This window comes from Schistocerca piceifrons, chromosome X (genome assembly GCF_021461385.2).
Source record: "Schistocerca piceifrons isolate TAMUIC-IGC-003096 chromosome X, iqSchPice1.1, whole genome shotgun sequence".
NCBI classification, from domain to species: Eukaryota; Metazoa; Arthropoda; class Insecta; order Orthoptera; family Acrididae; genus Schistocerca; species Schistocerca piceifrons.
In genome coordinates, this window is record NC_060149.1 from 24,983,325 (window position 1) to 25,003,048 (window position 19,724).

Here is a 19,724-nt window from a genome sequence, read left to right on the forward strand (position 1 = left end):
TGGAAATAACTGTTGCCGGACAAGGCAGTTAAAAATATAAGTATGTCAATGAGTTGAATAGTTTTCAAGACATGACATGGCAACTTTGAAATTGTTTCCTGGGTGACAAAATTTTATCCATTTCAAGACAATTAACATAACCCTAGCTCAAATTAAAATTAATATCAGGTATTTGACTTCCTTAGATAAACAATAGATATACCAGATATGAATATGATTTTCTGGGAGATAGAGACTTTAAAGCGATTTTCCACTGACCTGGAGAGAAGCTCGAAGAGGTGGTTGCCTGCAGATAGTACAGGGTGGTTATGACGAAACTTTCGTCAATGAGCCAGTGAAGATGGGAAACAACTCACTGTGTGGGTATCCAACTTTATAGGAATGACATTCAGATTGTGCGCTGCAGGACTTACACTATGTGATCACAAGTATCAGAAAAAAAAAATTAATACGTTTTTCATATTAGGTGCATTGTGCTGCCACCTACTGCCAGGTACTCCATATCAGCGACCTCAGTAGTCATTAGACACTGTGAGAGAGCAGAATGGGGCACTCCGTAGAACTCACAGATTTCGAACATGGGCAGGTGATTGGGTGTCACTTGTGGCGTATGTTTGTACGTCCACTGTTTCTGATTTGATAGTGAAGTGGAAATGTGAAGGGACACATACAACACAAAAGCGTACAGCCTGACCTCATCTGTTGACTGACAAAGACCGCCGACAGTTGAAGAGGGTCGTAACGTATAATAGGCAGACATCTATCCAGACCACTGCACAAGAATTCCAAACTGCATCAGGGTCCACTTCAAGTACTATGACAGGTAGGCGGGAAGTGAGAAAACTTGGATTTCAAGAGCGAGTGGCTGCTCATAGCCCACACATCAAGCTGGTAAATGCCAAATGACGCCTCGCTTGGTGTAAGGAGTGTAAACGTTGGATGATTGAACAGTGGAAACACATTGTGTGGAGTAATGAATCACAGTATACAATGCAGTGATCCAATGGCAGGGTGTGGGTATGGCGAATGCCCAGTGAATGTCATCTGCCAGCATATGTAGTGCCAACAGTAAAATACGGAGGCGGTGATGTTATGGTGTGGTCATGGTTTTCATGGAGGGGGCTTGCACCCCTTGTTGTTTTGCATGGCACTATCACAGCACAGGCCTACATTGATATTTTAAGCACCTTCTTGCTTCCCACTGTTGAAGAGCAATCGGGGGTGGGAATTGCATCTTTCAACATGATCGAGCACCTATCATAAGGCCCAGTGGTTACATGACAATAACGTCCCTGTAATGGACTGGCCTGCACAGAGTCCTAACCTAATTCCTACAGAACACCTTTGGGATGTTTTGGAACACTGACTTCGTGCCAGGCCTCACCGACCAACATCAATACCTCTCCTCACTGCAACACTCCATGAAGAATGGGCTACCATTCCCCAAGAAACCTTCCAGCACCTGAATGATTGTATGCCCGTGATAGTGGAAGCTGTCATTAAGGCTAAGGTTGGGCCTACACCATATTCAATTCCAGCATTACCAATGGAGGGTGCCACGAACCTGTAAGTCATTTTCAGCCAGGTGTCCAGATACTTTTGATCACATAATGTATGTTGTTAGAAATGTTAGTGTTGTGACTTGTCATTAGGCTTTGGTACTGGTCCGGCAATGTAGGGTTTAAACACATGCATAAATGTGCATTACAGTTGCAGACACTCAACACAGGACTAAACAAGGTGAGCACGGCTTTACTCATAGCGCTGTTTTACCAAAACGGAAGTAAAAGAGCTGCTGCTCTTTATGAATATTGATGCATTAAAGGAAGACAGGGAGGTCTTTTTCCATACCAGGTTTGAAGAAGATGAATTGCAAATTTGAATTAACTGGTGATTTGGGAACTGCTCATAGGAGAGACAACAACCAATTGTGCCACAAATTGTTGAAGATATTACTGTTGCCATGGCTGACAAGGCTGGATGCAATGTGTGATCTCTTAGCAGTGCATGAGCTGAATATACCATGGTCCATCATTCAAAAAGTTCTGCAAACAACTGTGAAATGGTATCCGTATAAACTTCACATTACTCATCAACTTTTGTGAATATTAGAGTAGACTTTGCTCTTCCATTCCTTGCAAGGCTTGATGTTGACAACATGTGGCACTGGAACATTTAGTGGAGTGATGAAGCACACTTTACATTCACTGAGGCAGTGAACACTCACAATTGTCACATTTGGGGATTACCACCACCAACAAACATTTATGAACTTCCCCTGCATAGTGAACAACCATTTTTTCTTTGAGTAACTGTGACCCCAAGTACCAAGGACATGCAGTATGAATGGCACACAATACTGTTATCTGATTTACCAACAGAGAGAGGTACTTTAGACTCAACTGTTTGGATGCATGGTGGAGCTCCAGCTCACATTACTCATTAGGTCACTTGGTTACTCCATAAGACATTAAGAGAAAAGCTAATCATTGACTGATTGCTCCAAACTGCATGGTCCCCAAGATCACCAGATTTGAATCTGTCATATTTTTGGCTGTGGGGTTACCTGAAGAACAGGATTTATCAACGAGACACTAACATAGGTTGGAGGTTGGAGTTGAGTGTAGTAAGGGAGGCAGCCAATGCCCAACCTGCGATGTTTTGGGCAATAGTAGAACAATCTCTTGTGAGGTGCAGATGGTTGTCACAATGAGCAACACTTGTAACCTGAAGTGTAAATATGATATGCAATTAGTGTATGTTGACCTCTCATGTAGTAATTAAAATGTGTTTCTTTCAATGGTGTATTCATTATTTCTTTTCCACATGTCCTTCCAAATGTTTCCAAGAAGTTGTCCTAGGATCACTTGTTTTTTGTGACACACACACACACACACACACACACACACACACACACACACCAGGTAATCAAGCTACAAAGAATAAAGGTTAAATTATAGTATTCCATCAAGATCAGGATCATTAGAGCTGCAGCACAAGCTCAGTTTGGACAAGCATAAAAGCTGGAGAACGTACCGTGATCCTATTAACTGAACTATCCCAGTATTTGCCTTGAGTGGATTAGGGAATCCATCGAAACATACATTCAAATGGCTGGCAGGAATTTAAACCTTGCTACAACCAAATATCACACAAAATCTTAACTGCTGTAGAAATTCACTTTACAACTGCAGCACAGGTGTTACCATGTAAGATTCCACAACAAATACATAATGCTTCTTAAAAACTACATAAATGGCAATAAGAAGGTAAAAGGTATTCATATCGACTATGCCCCTATGGCATTTGGGAAACAGAGACAAATGAGAAATAGTTCCTAAACTTTCAACATTTATTGTTTGCTCTATTTGCTAATGTGTAAAATAAAATTTGTTGCTAAAGAAATATAATTGCTATTTCATTATTACCAACTAGATCACGGGATAGTTTTTTCCCCATTACATTATATTTGACACATATTATATTAATTCTGTGTGTGTTTATCAAATCTCCCTCTTTGGGCATCATCATCATCATCAGGTTGTCTGTCTTGCGGCAGGTTTTGACTGCATAGCCCTCCATGCTTCTCTGTCTTTTGCATTCCTCTCCATTCTTTGGTACCCTCCTTGTGGCCTGCTGATGACATCCAGCATCTGAAACCTCCTTCTGCCCCTCCCTCTCTTTCCCGGAACGAAACCTTCAAATGGCCTCTACTAGAAGGCAATCTCTTCTTAGATTGTGGCCTATCCAGTTTAGTTTCCTGTTCTTCACTGTCAGCAGGATCCTCTGTTTTTCTCCAACTTTCCTCAGTACTTCTTCATTCCTGACTTTATCAGTCCAGCTGATCTTCTCCATTCTATCCCATATCCACATTTCACAAGCTTCAATTCTCTTCACATCCTTCTTTCTGAAAGTCCACGTTTCTGCTCCATACAAGGAAACACTCAATATGAAGCACTTAACCAGTCGCTTCCTTAATTACTTGTTTAAATAACTAGTTAGGAGTCTTCTCTGCTTTCGAAATGCCTCTTTCACCAGAGCCATACTCGCTTTAATATCTTGTTAGCAATCCACGTCTCCTTTAATCCAACTTCCTAAATACTTGAATGCTCTTACTGTTCTATGATTTCCGACTCCAACTTAATTTTCACTTTTCTTTTCTTTAGGCCTATGACCATGCTTCTGTTTTTTTTTATTATTATTAATTTTTATACCATATGCTGCACAGGCTTCATTCAGTCATTTAGCATTTGAGTCAGCATCTCTTTACTTTCTGCGAGGATCGCCATGTCATCCTCAAATCTTATACATTCAATTTTCCACCCACCTATCCTGACACCTCTTGTCCCATTCAAACAGTTTTCCAGCACTTCCTCCAGATAGATGTTAAATAAGATCGGCGAGAGGCAACAACCCTGTCTAACACCTCTCCCAATCTTGCTGTCTTCAAAGATCCCATTGCCTATTTGTATGTGAGCTTTGATTCAGGTACAGATTTGCGATTAATCTTGTCTCCTTCCACTTTATTCCCTTCTTTTTCAAGATATCTAACAGCTTATCCCACTGCACTCTATCAAAGGCCTTTTCAAGGTCTATGAAGACAGTATACACTTCTTTACCCTTTTCTATGTATCTTTCACCAATGGTTCTTTGAAGTCCAATGGCATCTCGTGTTCCCTTTCCCCTTGTGAAACCACATTGTTCTTCACCAAGTGTTTCTTCCAGCATTCCATATAGCCTCCTATTCAGAATTCAAAGAACTACTTTTGCTGCCTGTGATATTAGGCTGATTGTCCTGTGGTCTTCACTCTTTTTGGGATTGGGACTATTATACTTCCGAGAAAGTCTTCTGGCCATTCTCCTTTGTCACACATGTACTCGCAAAGAGAGATCAACCCACTTTCGCCTGTTTCTTTTAAACTCATTAAGATTTCTGCCGGAATGTCATCTACACCAGACGCTTTGTTGTTTGTAAGTTCTGCCAATGCCTTATTTACCTCTGAACCTAGGATAAAATATGCTTTTTCATCTTCATTTACTGATTCTTCCTTCTCAATCTGCAGATCGGAAGGTCTTTGATCCACTTCATAGAGAGTTTCAATATATTCTTTCCATCTATTCTGAACAGCGTGTGGGTCACTTATAAGAGTTCCATCTCTCCCTTCTATCTCCATATTCGTTTTGTTCTTCCTTCCCTGAAATACTATTTCCTCGGCTACTCGATACATCTTTTCGTACTTGCCCTCTTTCTCCAGTGTCTCAATTTCTGAGCAGATTTCTCTCGTCCATTTTTCCCTTGACTGATCAGTTACTCTTCTCAGCTCATTGTTCAGTCTTCTGTATTGCCTTTTTCCTTAATCAGTTTGCGCGTTTTTCCATTTCTCCTTTCTGCCATCTTCAAAAACACATCATTGGTAACCCACGGTTTCCTTCTCCGCTTGCACTTCAGCTGGTTTCCTTCTCCGCTTGCACTTCAGCAGACCAACAACATCTTTGCTGGTTGCTTTCAGGGTGTCTCTGAACTGGTTCCACTGTTCATTTATGCCCTCTGTCTTTTCTGTAATTTTCCACTTGTTTCTGAACTCTTCAAGCTTTTTGGTTATTTCTTTTTCCTTTAGAGCATTCAAGTTAAATTTCTCTCTCACTTTACCTACCAACATTCTTTTCAATCTAACCTGCACATCTACTACAACCAAGTTGTGGTCAGAGTTAATATCTTCTCCTGGATAAGCTTTGGCATTTCTCATCCATGTCCGGAATTTACTCTGTATTAGTATGAAATCGATCTGGTATCAGCTATTGTCTATATTCGATGTCCAAGTGAAATATTGGAAAACCTGTTATCTGGTCTTTTAAGCAGTGGCAATAGGTACCCTAACTTGAATTAATATCAGAGTTATAAAGGATTTACATTGTGACATGAAGTAGGCAATAGCTTACCAGTTGTTGACACAAGGGCAATCACAAAGCAGGTATCACAGATACACAACCTACTAAATCCTGAGCTTTCAGATCTGAATAATAATTCCTTCATACAGACACAAAGATTACAAAGGATAGTAATGTTTTGAGGGGAGGGGGGAGGTGGGATGGAGGTGTTATCAGGAGAGAAAAACGGTCTTCAAATCCCCGGTCAGGAGAGAGAAAAGCATGAAGTGAGATCCGGCAAGCAACAATGAGCACAGAGGAATCTCATTAGCGTGTTTTTGAAGGGACCACAGATTTTGAATGTCACAAGCAGGAGGTTGGATGGTTTGTTTGGGGGGGGGGGGGCGGGGAGGGGGGGGGGCAGAAGGGACCATACTAATATGGTAATAATTCGAGTTTTTCATTGGTGAAAATGCAGAATTAAGGGTACCATATTTCAAGATTTGGGGTAATATGCAATACCCTAATGCCACACTTCCAGAGATTCTATCTCAATAAATTATAGTTCAAAATGTGTCTTACTGAGAAAAGATTTAGAATATTACACTCAGAAACTCCAAAAATTACACTTTAGTACAAAAGAAACAACAATATGTTAACTGTGGCAACAAGGGATAAATCCAATATGTTGGGTCTGTACACTTCTGCCATACCTAAAAACAAAGATGATGTGACTTACCAGATGAAAGTGCTGGCAGGTCGACAGACACACAAACAAACACAAACATACACACAAAATTCAAGCTTTCGCAACAAACTGTTGCCTCATCAGGAAAGAGGGAAGGAGAGGGAAAGACGAAAGGATGTGGGTTTTAAGGGAGAGGGTAAGGAGTCATTCCAATCCCGGGAGCAGAAAGACTTACCTTAGGGGGAAAAAAGGACGGGTGTATACTCGCACACACACACACACACACACACACACACACACACACACACACACACACACACACACACACCCACACACACACACGCACACACACACACACACATATCCATCCACAGTGGATGGATATGTGTGTGTGTGCGAGTGTATACGCGTCCTTTTTTCCCCCTAAGGTAAGTCTTTCCGCTCCTGGGATTGGAATGACTCCTTACCCTCTCCCTTAAAACCCACATCCTTTCGTCTTTCCCTCTCCTTCCTTCTTTCCTGATGAGGCAACAGTTTGTTGTGAAAGCTTGAATTTTGTGTGTCTGTCGACCTGCCAGCACTTTCATTTGGTAAGTCACATCATCTTTGTAATATATATATATATATATATATATATATATATATATATATATATATATATATATATGCGGATTGATATGTGTGTGTGTGCGCGCGAGTGTATACCTTCGTAACCTCTTAGTTTCTTAGTTCATCCCTATGAAATCCCCAAACCACCTTCCTTACCCTCTGGCTCCTACCCTTGTAACTGCCCCCGGTGTAAAACCTGTCCAATGCACCCTCCCACCACCACCTACTCCAGTCCTGTAACCTGGAAGGTGTACACGATCAAAGGCAGAGCTACGTGTGAAAGCACCCACGTGATTTACCAACTGACCTGCCTACACTGTGAAGCTTTCTATGTGGGAATGACCAGCAACAAACTGTCCATTCGCATGAATGGACACAGGCAGACAAGTGTTTGTTGGTAATGAGGATCACCCTGTGGCTAAACATGCCTTGGTGCACGGCCAGCACATCTTGGCACAGTGTTACACCGTCCGGGTTATCTGGATACTTCCCACTAACACCAACCTGTCAGAACTCCGGAGATGGGAACTTGCCCTCCAGTATATCCTCTCTTCTCGTTATCCGCCAGGCCTCAACCTCCACTAATTTCAAGTTGCCGCCGCTCATACCTCACCTGTCTTTCAACAACATCTTTGCCTCTGTACTTCCGCCTCGACTGACATCTCTGCCCAAACTCTTTGCCTTTACAAATGTCTGCTTGTGTCTGGATATGTGTGTGTGTGCGCGCGAGTGTATACCTGTCCTTTTTTTCCCCCCCTAAGGTAAGTCTTTCCGCTCCCGGGATTGGAATGACTCCTTACCCTCTCCCTTAAAACCCACATCCTTTCATCTTTCCCTCTCCTTCCCTCTTTCCTGACGAAGCAACCATTGGTTGCGAAAGCTTGAATTTTGTGTGTATGTATGTGTTTGTTTGTGTATCTATCGACCTGCCAGCGCTTTCGTATGGTAAGTCACGTCATCTTTGTTTTTAAATATATTTTTCCCGCGTGGAATGTTTTCCTCTATTATATTCATATATATATATATATATATATATATATATATATATATATGAAGGAAACATTCCACGTGGGAAAAATTATATATAAAAACAAAGATGAGGTGACTTACCGAACAAAAGCGCTGGCAGGTCGATAGACACACAAACAAACACAAACATACACACAAAATTCAAGCTTTCGCAACAAACTGTTGCCTCATCAGGAAAGAGGGAAGGAGAGGGGAAGACGAAAGGAAGTGGGTTTTAATGTTTTTTGAGGTGGAGGGTGGCATGCTGTTCTAATTTACGGTTGTGTTTTTTGAGGTGGAGGGTGGCATTGTTTTTCCTTTCGTCTTCCCCTCTCCTTCCCTCTTTCCTGATGAGGCAACAGTTTGTTGCGAAAGCTTGAATTTTGTGTGTATGTTTGTGTTTGTTTGTGTGTCTATCGACCTGCCAGCGCTTTTGTTCGGTAAGTCACCTCATCTTTGTTTTTTATATATATATATATATATATATATATATATATATATATATATATATATATATATAGTGATTTCCCAGAGAGAGGAACGAGTGTCAGTTGATTGAAGGATGTGACCATTTTAAGATACTGCACTCCTTTGTATCATTTCTTGTAGAGGTTTGGCAAGGTCTTTTTTGAGAATAGTTTTATAAATATTTTAAAGCTATTGTCAGTCACTATATTGGTCACTGAAATACAATTAGATACAGTACGTAGTCCTGTCTTTACACAGGTTTGAAAAACATATGAATAACTGAATGTTCATGTTTTGTCCTAATTTTAATACTGTATTGTCCACCTTAGGTAATACGTTCATGACTACTCCGTCCACCTGAAAACTCAATGCACAATGTTTAACTGTACCCATTGCTTCAACAGCCTTTGCTATTGCAGGAACTGGGAATGTCCTGTTTCATATTCATCTTCACTTTCTTCTTGTTTCTCTGTCATCTGTTCCAGCAAGACTTCACCAGTTATCATGGAATGCAAGACGGCAACACCTTTGTCACATTCGACATATGCATCGAAGCTAAGATAGTGTTTTTTTCTTGCCCCATTATTTGCTATCATTGTTCAGCTGCAATTCCTTCACTTACTGACATGATGTCTTCTAGGAGTATCTGATGAAGCATTTTAAGATTGTGCTTTCTTGCGTGGAATTCCAGGCACTTTTAACTAAATGTATAGAGTCCAAGATCATTACATTTCTCACTTTTGTATGAAGACAGGTCAGCCTCTTCTTTACAGGAATCTTCCTGTATTTTTGTTTCAGGCTTTCTATAATTCCTTGGTTTGGTGGCTTGTACAGCTGGGAGGAAATATACTACATTTATAATAAGTAGATATGATGTATCCTGGGGATGTGCTGCACACTGTTCAATAAACAAGATGATTTTCCTATTTCTAAAACCCAACCTTGCATCCCAAGCATGCATGAATTGTTGGAATGCAGTTGCTGCTACTCTTGCTTTCACATTAGATGCATATTTATATGGAAATGTCTGCACAACTTTAAAGCGTCTTGGACTCTTTGCCTTTCCAGTTATTAATGGCATCAACTTTTCTCTTCCACTTTCATTACAACGTAATAAATAAGACAGTTAACCCCTCTTTACTAAATTTTCTGTCACAGCATTTCTCTCATCTGAACACGAGTTCTGTCATGCAGAAGGTACAAAATAAGCCTGTTTAATCTGTATTAAAAGCATCATTGGGACTATGCCTTTCTATGATTGAACAAAAGGTATTCTTCCATGAATGAACAACTGAACATTTCAATGTTTACACTTCCAGCCTAAGCTCGAACACATTTATACATTAATCTTTGTCAGTTCTTGAAGCTTTCGATCGAACCACTGGGTGCCTTGAAATCTGTTGGTCCCACCTTTTGTGCCTAATGTTTTGCTTTAGCACGAACCACAGTACCATGTATTGAAATATCTGAAACACAAGCTTATTTTATCCACTTCAATAGTATATTTTCCAGTTCTGGAAACTGATCGTTGTGCACTTGTTTTTGTTTGGAGAACCTCCTGCCAAACATACTGCTTAAATTATTTATTTATTTATTTTTTGCTCACTATTGTATTTAAAGCTGATGGAAGAATGTTCATTTTTCATGCAATATCAATATGCTTAACTTCGTGGTTCTTACACGAAACATATTTTGGCAGCAGTAGAATCATTCTGTAGTCCGCTTCAAATGGGGGATCTCTAAATTTTCTCCATAGTGTACCTCCAAAAAGAATGTCGCCTTCCCTCCAGGGATTTCTGTTTGACTTCCTGAAGCATCTCCATAATGCTTACAAGTTGCTTGAACCTACCGGTAACAAATCTAGCACCCGCCTCTGAATTGCTTTGATGTCTTCCTTTAATCAGACCTGGTATAGATCCCAAACACTTGAGCAGCACTCAAGAACAGGTTGCACTAGAATCTTATATGAAATCTCCTTTACAGATGAACCATACTTTCCTAAAATTCTCCCAATAAACCAAAGTCAACCATTCGCCTTCCCTACCACAATCCTCACATGCTTGTTCCATTTCGTATCGCAATGCAATGTCACGCCCAGACATTTAAATGAGGTGACTGTCGAGATTGCTACGCACCCTGTCCACTAAATCATTTATGTATATATAAAATAAAAACAGTTGTATCATACTTCCCTGGGGCACTCCTGACAATACCCTTGTCTCTGATGAAGATTCGTTGTCGTGGACAACAAGAGCTCTTCGAGATATTGACATATCTGTGAACCTATTCCATATGCTTGTATCTACATTAACAGCTTGTAATGGGACACCGTTTCTAATGCCTTCTGGAAATTTAGAAATGTGGAATCTGCCTGTTGCCCTTCACCCATAGTTCGCAGTATTTCATGTGAGAAAAGGGCAAGCTGAGTTTTGTAATTTCTAAAACCGTGCTAATTGTGGACATAAGCTTTTAAGGTCTCAAGAGAATTTATTATATTAGAACTGAGAATATGTCCAAGAATTTTGCAGCAAATTGATGTTAAGGATATTGTTTTGTAAATTTGTGGGTCCATTCTTTTTGCTCTTCTTATATACAGCAGTCATCTGCACTTTTTTCCAGTCACTTGGGACTCTGCGCTGGGTGAGAGATTTATGATAAATGCAACCTAGGTAAGGGGCCAATGCAGTCAAATGATAAACATGAAAAAAGAACAACAACAACTGAGTTATACGGAAATAAATATTCGGTTTATTGTCTGGCCACTACAACTTCACCCTCACCTCAGATCAGTACTTCTCTGTAGACTTCTGAAGTTTTTGGAATTGATGCCAACCTAGGTGAACCCTTTCCATGCATAATTCCTACCACAGCAAACAATTTGTATGAAACACTAAGTTACTGGTAATGAACAGCACTGTCTCCCCGCACATCTCCTCACCCTGCAGCTGCAAATCTTCTACTCCCAACATTTCCCGGCACTTTCAGCGGCTAAATTTGCAGTGGCCAAATAGTACTGATACTGACAAATTTGAAAGCACTAAGCTAGGAAGGAGAACATATAAATAACTCATTTTAAGACGTGTTTAATGCAGCTGGTACCAGGACTTCTACAAATGGAAGAGCTATGCAGGAAAATGCAGAAAAGAGTGACTTATTAGCCGGCCAGTGTGGCCAAACAGTTCTAGGCACTTCAGTCTGGAACCACGCGAGCGCTACAGTCGTAGGATCGAATCCCGCCTAGGGCATGGATGTGTGTGATGTTCTTAGCTTAGTCAGGTTTAAGTAGTTCTAAGTTCTAGGAGACTGATGACCTCAGATGTCAAGTCCCATAGTGCTCAGAGCCATTTGGGTAACCATATTAATGAGATTCCACTGTATAATTACTAAAATTCAAATTCCGAACAAGTGTCAGCAAGATGGAAACATTGTTTGTGATACATAATTGATAGACATCTGTCCTCTGTCCTACAGTTCTATGCAAATGATTCCCCTCTCACTGATTTTTATGTATTTTCCCTCCACTTTCAAGTTATGCAGAAAAAGTATTCTTCCAAATCCTTCTTAATTAATTTGTATCTGTATCTTTAAAGCTATTCATTATGCTTTTTTAGTAAGGGATCTGTCTTTTTGCATAATTTACTCTCAATAATTGTCAGAATTTTAAAAAGAAATAGTCAGACCAAAGTAATAATTCTAAGAGATAAGTTTCATTTTAGAACGCAATAATTCTGAAGTGCATGATTTAGTTATTTTTTCTATAGACTGAAGTAGTTCATGGGCTGTAAATACAACTACAGAAAAGAATAATGGTATAAAATTTTAAGAACATATCAGTTCTCTCACAACATGATTAACTGAAAGTATCTTGGAAAGCTCACCTACAACTTCAATGAATCCTGTGTAGTTGCTACCTTCATCAAGCTGACCATCATAAACAGGTGGAGGTTGTGGCAAGTCGGGTACAACCGATGGTGAACGTTTCACACGAAGTACAGTATCCACTGTAGAGGGTACGTCTCCTGCTGGTGAAGACACTGTGGGTAGCATGGTTGAAGCTGTAGGGGTTATACGCAGACCCACACATTGAAGGCACGCTGAGTAATTTGTCTGCTGAGCGTGTCCATCCCCCAAGAAAACTTCTGCACTGAGCATGTCACTGAAATTGAGACAATTTATATCCTGGTTAAAATGACACAAATAATCACAAACATGAGTAAAAAGTTGGAGGTCTGAGGTTGACAAATAAAAAAGTATAACTGAACTCTCATTTATGCCAAAAGCAACCACTTCAACCATTCAAGTATCATGTCCTGAGGGAGACACAACAGAAACTGACCTTATTAAAGAAAGGTTTAGGGTAATGATGGCATCATAACAGTAGCTATCCTCTGATGTTCTCATCCACTGGAAAACTATGTCCACTAATGATATTATTCTAAGCACATCAATGTGCTAGTCATACTATAAAACATCTGAATTGAAGGAGTACACTTTGTGGTGTCCAAATGGGTGGGCAGACACAGTCATGGGAAAGTACAATGCCTCAAAGCATTACAGGGAATTTCAACTGCACCTCCAGCAGTAATCTACATAAACTGCAACGAGGATCGAAAATCTTGTCACAGACTGGCATAAAGGTTTAACAGTTATGGCAACTGTTTTTGGGATGATAAATTTTATATAAAACCATCAGGCACATGATGCAGTCTCATATACAGTACTGTCATAATTGAACTTTCGCTGCTTGAGCTGGTGTAGACAGGAAAACTATTTACCATTTGAGTACCCAATTTTACAGGATGATGTTCAGACAGTGGACAGTGGGATCTGCGTTGTTAGTAGTGTTAGTGTCATGACTTGACATTAGGCACCGATACTGGTACAGCAACATAGGGTTGAAACACAAGCATCAGTCTGCATAACTGTTTACTCATAAAGCTGTTTCATCGAAACAGCAGCAATTGTGCTGCTGCTCTTTGTGAGTACTGGCACACTAAAAGAATACAGAGAGGTTTCTTTCAGCACTGCAGTTGAAGAATATGTATCAGAAGTTTGAATTAACTGGTGATTTGGGAATGGCTCCTGGGGGAGGCTGATGGCCAATTACACCACAAACTGTTGAAGAAGTAGTTGTTGCCATGGCTGAGAATGCTGGGCACAATCCGTGATGCTTCATGCAGTGCACAAGCTGTGTCACGACAGCTGAACATTCCACAGTCCACCATTGTAAAAGTGCTACGAACAACTGTGGAATGATACCTCTATGTGATTCCAGGCTGTTGAGGATGCAAATGGTCATCACATTGAGCAATATTTGTAACCTGGAATGTAAACGTGTCACACAATTAACAAATGGTTCCCTGTCATGTACAAATTAAAATGTTTCTTTCAATAGTTCATTTGTTATTTCTTCTTCAAATGTTCTTAGAAATGTTTCCACAAAGTTTCATCATCTTACGACCACTCCTTTTTCACGGAGGCCCTCTCAAGTTGTGAAAGTTTAATTATAGCTACCCCATACAGCAATTGTACATGAAGGGGACAACAGATTAGTTTTATTAACAGACTATCAGTAACTTAAATATCGTACAGCCAAACTCTGACAAGCACATTTTACTATAACATTTTTTTTCTGAAAATCAGCTAAGATATAGTGCATGGCAAATACTGCTCAAAAATGTATTTCAGGCTGTCGATTCCAGTTTTCCACGATTTCTAATTTTGAGGCACTTCTGGGTAACAACTATATCCTCATTCTTTTGTGGTACAGTAAACAATAACTCTAGAACACAAGCTGGAACTTGTCTGTACATCTCACACACTGTCATTCTTTACATGCACACTGTAGAACCGCATTTATCTTTCTTATAACAATAATAAGTTGTTATCAGAGTGTGACACCAAAAAATGTAAAACACTACTACTCTCATTACAAATCCTAGAAACACCAAAGGGGTGTACCCACCTTTTGTAAATATTGTAATTTAGTCAGGTACTTCAGTAACGGGGGGCCTGGATGGAATAGTATATGAAATAAATGAAAGCCAACCCCTCACCTATAGCGGATTGATACATGGCACACAGTAACACATAACACACAACAGCATTTACACAAGCTTTTGAGCATTGTTCTTTTCCTAGCAATAGTACACACATTCATACAAACAACCACACAGAAAGTCAAATGCACACTCCTGTGGCTACCATAGCCATGGATTTGTGTGTGTCCAGATGTCCATGTTATTGTTGTGGTGAGAGAGAGAGAGAGAGAGAGAGAGAGAGAGAGAGAGAGAGAGAGAGAGAGAGAGAGAGAGGGAGGGAGGGAGGGAGAGGGAGAGAGTACTATGGCTGTAAAAAGAACAGCACTGGAAAGCTACTGTGAATACTGTTTTCTGTTGTCTTGTTACTGTGCTCCACGCAGCGATCCACTGTGAGTGAATGGTTGCCTTTCACTTCTTTTATATACTGGTCATATGCTTTACATTTTAAAATTTTGAAGAAAATATTTATTGTTTTCAATGAAGTCTTCTATTAGACTCTTTAATTATCATATAAGTATTCAATATTTTAAGGTTCTGGATCCTACTTAGATATCAGCAGCTTTTTAAAAAAATGTATGTTGTTAATAAAAGTTAACGATTAAAGTTTGTATTTTAAATTTTTTTTTGGTGGGCATAATGTCAACACATTGTTGCCCATGGCTACTTTACCATGGCATTATGTCAGTGGGACCTTACTCAATGTCAATGGCCACTGTAATCAAGAAATATCTGAACATGCCCGGCTCAGTCTGCTCTTCAAATATTCTGGATGTGGCATTTCAACATGTTCAAAGCCTTGAACACTCACATCCACAGCCATTGCAGGCGTAATAACCAAGTCACATGTTGTCAAACAGGAGGCTTACAGACCTAACTATAGTTTTAATAAACAATGGTTTTTCTCATCTACAATGCCACACAATAAGTACAGTTAAAATTAACAAGAACATTTTTCTCAGCAGACAACCTAAAGTCAATGGTTGTGGTCCACTACCCTAGCCTTTCGATCATCAACTGTAAACAATAAGTTATCATATAAGGCAGAGAAACAAACTACAGCAAAATTGCCCAAAGAGGAAAATACAGGTTTTCAGAAAAATTTTTAGTGTGGCTTTATTACTATTTGTTGCGAAAGCGAAGGCACTACACTTAAAACTGAGCTTTGCACAGAAAATCACTAATACTATACATTTAAAAATATATGAAATGGAGTGAGTACATTAAAGCGGGTAGGCAGCTGTCAAAAATCCACTGGTGTAGAAGTCTCTTAATATTATGTTTCTAGGTGGCAGTGCAAGCACTCTGTACATAAAAAAATTTCATAGTGCATGTCTTGGGTAAAAATTTCTTGGTTGTAAAGCTGCACCAATATGATAACTGACCTCATATTTCTGATGGCTTCAGTCATCATGGACAAAAACCTAAATGCGTGGATGTGTTGTTTTCACTCTACATAAGTACAGCAGGGAAGCTTTTAGAATGCTGCAGAGTTGGGGTTCATAAAATTCGATATCTACAGACATCGTGGGTTGGAGAACAGTGCCACATCCATGGCTGGATTAATTAAACTAGTGTGGTGGCAACATGAGCACTGATCCCCACAGCATGGTGTTCACATCTACTGCCACTATTTACACCTAATCTAACCAACCTCTCTGTGTCCATTACTCATTTCCATGTTCAGCCAGAATTGGGCAACTTTGATAGCATTTGGTGCTGCAGACGTGAAGTCCTTCATGCTACAGCTGGTTGGGCATGAGTTACATTTGAAGAGATGCAATTCACCGCATTCGCACAGTGTTGTGTTTCCAGGTGGCAGGGATTCTTGTGGTGTCATCCAGTTTGACAGGTGTTGGCAACTTTCTTTCCACTTGATGAGTCGGGTAGCCACAGCTGATCCTTCTAAGGGCTGTAAAGTTGTTAGGAAACTCTTCCTGGACTTCAGTCTTGGCTTGGCAGGTTGATGTCCAAAGAGTGGGTGTGAGGTCCCTGTATTTCATTTATGCCTCTCGACATTAGCGGCAACCTCTCTTCTGATATCACATGGCGCAATCCCAGTGAGACATTGAACTTTGTCCATGGGGGTTGGCCTTAGGCAGCCTGTAGCAATCCTACAGCTGTCATTTAAGGCTACATCAACCTGCTTTGCATGTACTGAATTGTACCACACTGGGCTAGCATACTCTCCTGCAGAATAGCATACGGCAAGAGCTATTGTTCTTAACGTTTGTGGATGTGTACCCCAGTTAAATCCCGCCAGTTGCCGAAGAAGGCAGTTTCTGGAGGATACTTTCTGCTTCAGCTTCAGACAATGTTCCTTGTAGGTCAGTGTACAGTCGAGAGTGACACCCAAATACCTGGGGTCTCTGCCGCTCCTTTGGTTGGGATCCTACAGCCATAATTCACTGCTGTGCAGCATCTCAATGGCCCGATACGACTAGCACCTGAGAGTACAGACTTATTTCCCCCCCCTCAGCGGGACTCATCAGCAGGAGCAGCATTTTCCTGAAGATGGCGACCAGTTGGATCGCCGAAATATTGAGTCAAGTTGATTTTAGGATCTGGCAACAAACCCGAAGAGACTTTCAAGACTTATTACTCCGGGAAAGCCTACGTAATCACACAGACTTATTGTTTGCTTGACTATGCAGGAGTATGCAGCTGTGTCGTATAAGTACTACGGACTGTCAGCACAGCGATGGTTGCTGCGCCTACCCTTGATGTGCCAGAAGAAAGATGCAAGCTGACAGTAGTACATCCAACACCGACACTGGATGAGGGAGTGGTAGTGCATCATATTTTCAGATGAGGCCCAATTCTGTGTACAGCATCACAATGAATGTACCCATGTGTGGAGACCCCAGGGGAATGATCACGGATAGATTGTATTCTTTATGATATTACATTTCTAACATCTGGCGTGACTGTGTGTGGTACCATTGATCACACATGATCACTTCTGGTTCACACAACCAGTAATACTTGCAGCGGGAGACTCATTTCTGACGTGTTAAACCTGGTGGTTGTGTCACATCTTTGAGGTCTCTGTAACATTAACTTCCAACAACACATGATGCCCTTGCTGTGTGGACCAAAATCACCACAGAGGATGTTCGCATGTTGCCCTGGCCAGTATGATCTCCAGACCTCTCACCCTTTGAAAATATTTGGTCACAGGCTGAGAGAGACTGGCATACCACAATTCATCAGCCATAACGATTGATGAACTCTGCCACAAGAGTTGAAACAACAAGGAATAAAGTACCCACATCTGTCAACCAAGATGATTTTGACTTCATGCCCAGTCTCGTAAGAGACTTGTTGCTGCCTTAGACGGTAGCACTGTATACTAAGGTTGGCATCCTTCATATCCCCAGATTCCTTAAAAATTTAATTATGTATTTCTTTCAACTATACTGTGCACGCACAATACCGAGCATTTCATTACTTTTTCTATCTTTTCTGGTGTTACAATTATAATGGCCAGAAATATACAAACAGTAGATAAGCAGAATTTAAATCACCAAGCGTAATAGTTCGGATGAACTACAGGATTGGCTACTAAGAAACTATTTTTGAACATCTCAGAATCTGCAATCTCCTGCCTAATGTCTACCAGCAGCATGTTATAGACTGTTGCGCAGGAATATTCACTATCCAGTCACATTATTGTAACCATCTGTCAAAAGCCTGAGTAACCACTCTTTGTAGCAGAGACTGCTGCGAGATATGCAGGAAGACAGTCAATGAGGTTCTGGAATGTACCACAGGGGATGTGGAGCCATGCCAACTCTAGTGCCACTGTCAGCTGCTGTGCTACGTTCTTGGTTGAAGATCCATGGCACAAACAACCAGATCTAGGTGAGCCCACAGATTCTTCATTGGGTTTACACCTGGGGAGTTTGGTGGTCAGTGGAGTCTCGTCCTGGTGCTCTTCAAATTACAGCTGTACATTGCAAGCTGTGTGACGTGTTGCATTGTCCTGCCGGTAGACATCATCGTGCTGAGGATAAACTGCATCCAGGGTTGGACGTGATCCTCAAGGATATATGTGTGTGTGTGCGCTGATCCACTGTGCCTTCCATAATGACAAGATCACTCGTGGAATGTCACAAAAACATTCCCCAGTCCATAATGTTCCCTCCTCTGGCCTGGACCCTTCCAATGATTTTTGCAGGGTATTTTCTTTCAGTCTGATGGAGCACAAAACATGATTCATCTGAAAAGGCTACCTGTTGCCACTCAGTGGATGTCCAGTTGTGGTATTGGCATGCAGATTCCAGCCTTTGTCACTGATGAACAGCAGACAGCACGCGTGCACGTATTAGGCGCCTGATGCAGAAACCTGTAGGCACCAACATTTGCTGAACATACACTGAGGAGACACCGTTTGTAGACCCTTGGTTCATCTGGGTGGTCAGTTGCTCAACAGCTGCCCGTCTGTTCGCCCGTACACATCTCTGCACCCATCGTTCGCCCATGCCATCTATGTCCCACGGTGCACCAAAGTTGCCTCAGCAGCAGTTTTGGATTCACTATTTTCCCATGGATGGTATACTTTAACCACAGCAGCAAGTGAACAGTTTACAAACTTAACCGTTTCAGAAATGTGTCCATCCTTGGTCTAAAAGCAAAAGATCATACACTTCTGGATGTCAGATAAACTGATCCTTTTCCACATTAAGACGACAATAGTACTGTTTCCCACGTTCCTCTGACATGCTTTATATACCTCCACTGCTGTTGGCACCTGCCATCTGTGAGTGGTTACTGCACACCAATGTCTAGCATGGGTGGTGGTTACATTAATGTGATTGGACAGTGAAGATCTTCTGTCTGAACTGAGACATATGGTCTATATGGAAGTAATTTGTTACTTCTAATACTCTGATTTTGAATTACACAGTTCATCCTATATACACTCTTGTTATTAACTACAATCATCATTTGGGAGTAAATGATTCGGCAGTTTCCGGGTCCCTCAGGAAGCTTATGCAAGACCTTCATTTATCAACTTGAAAATTCTTACTGCACACATTGAC

At 40.8% G+C, this 19,724-nt stretch overlaps 1 protein-coding gene across 1 annotated transcript in view; it reads right to left on the bottom strand.

Moving 5' to 3' along the window:
- Positions 1-19,724, bottom strand: part of LOC124721224 (tyrosine-protein phosphatase 69D) — a 459,889-nt gene that overhangs the window by 146,901 nt on the left and 293,264 nt on the right. Inside the window, exon 13 of the mRNA XM_047246080.1 lies at positions 12,520-12,797. Within this exon, the coding sequence (XP_047102036.1) occupies positions 12,520-12,797 (278 nt within the window). The remainder of the gene's footprint in view (positions 1-12,519; positions 12,798-19,724) is intronic.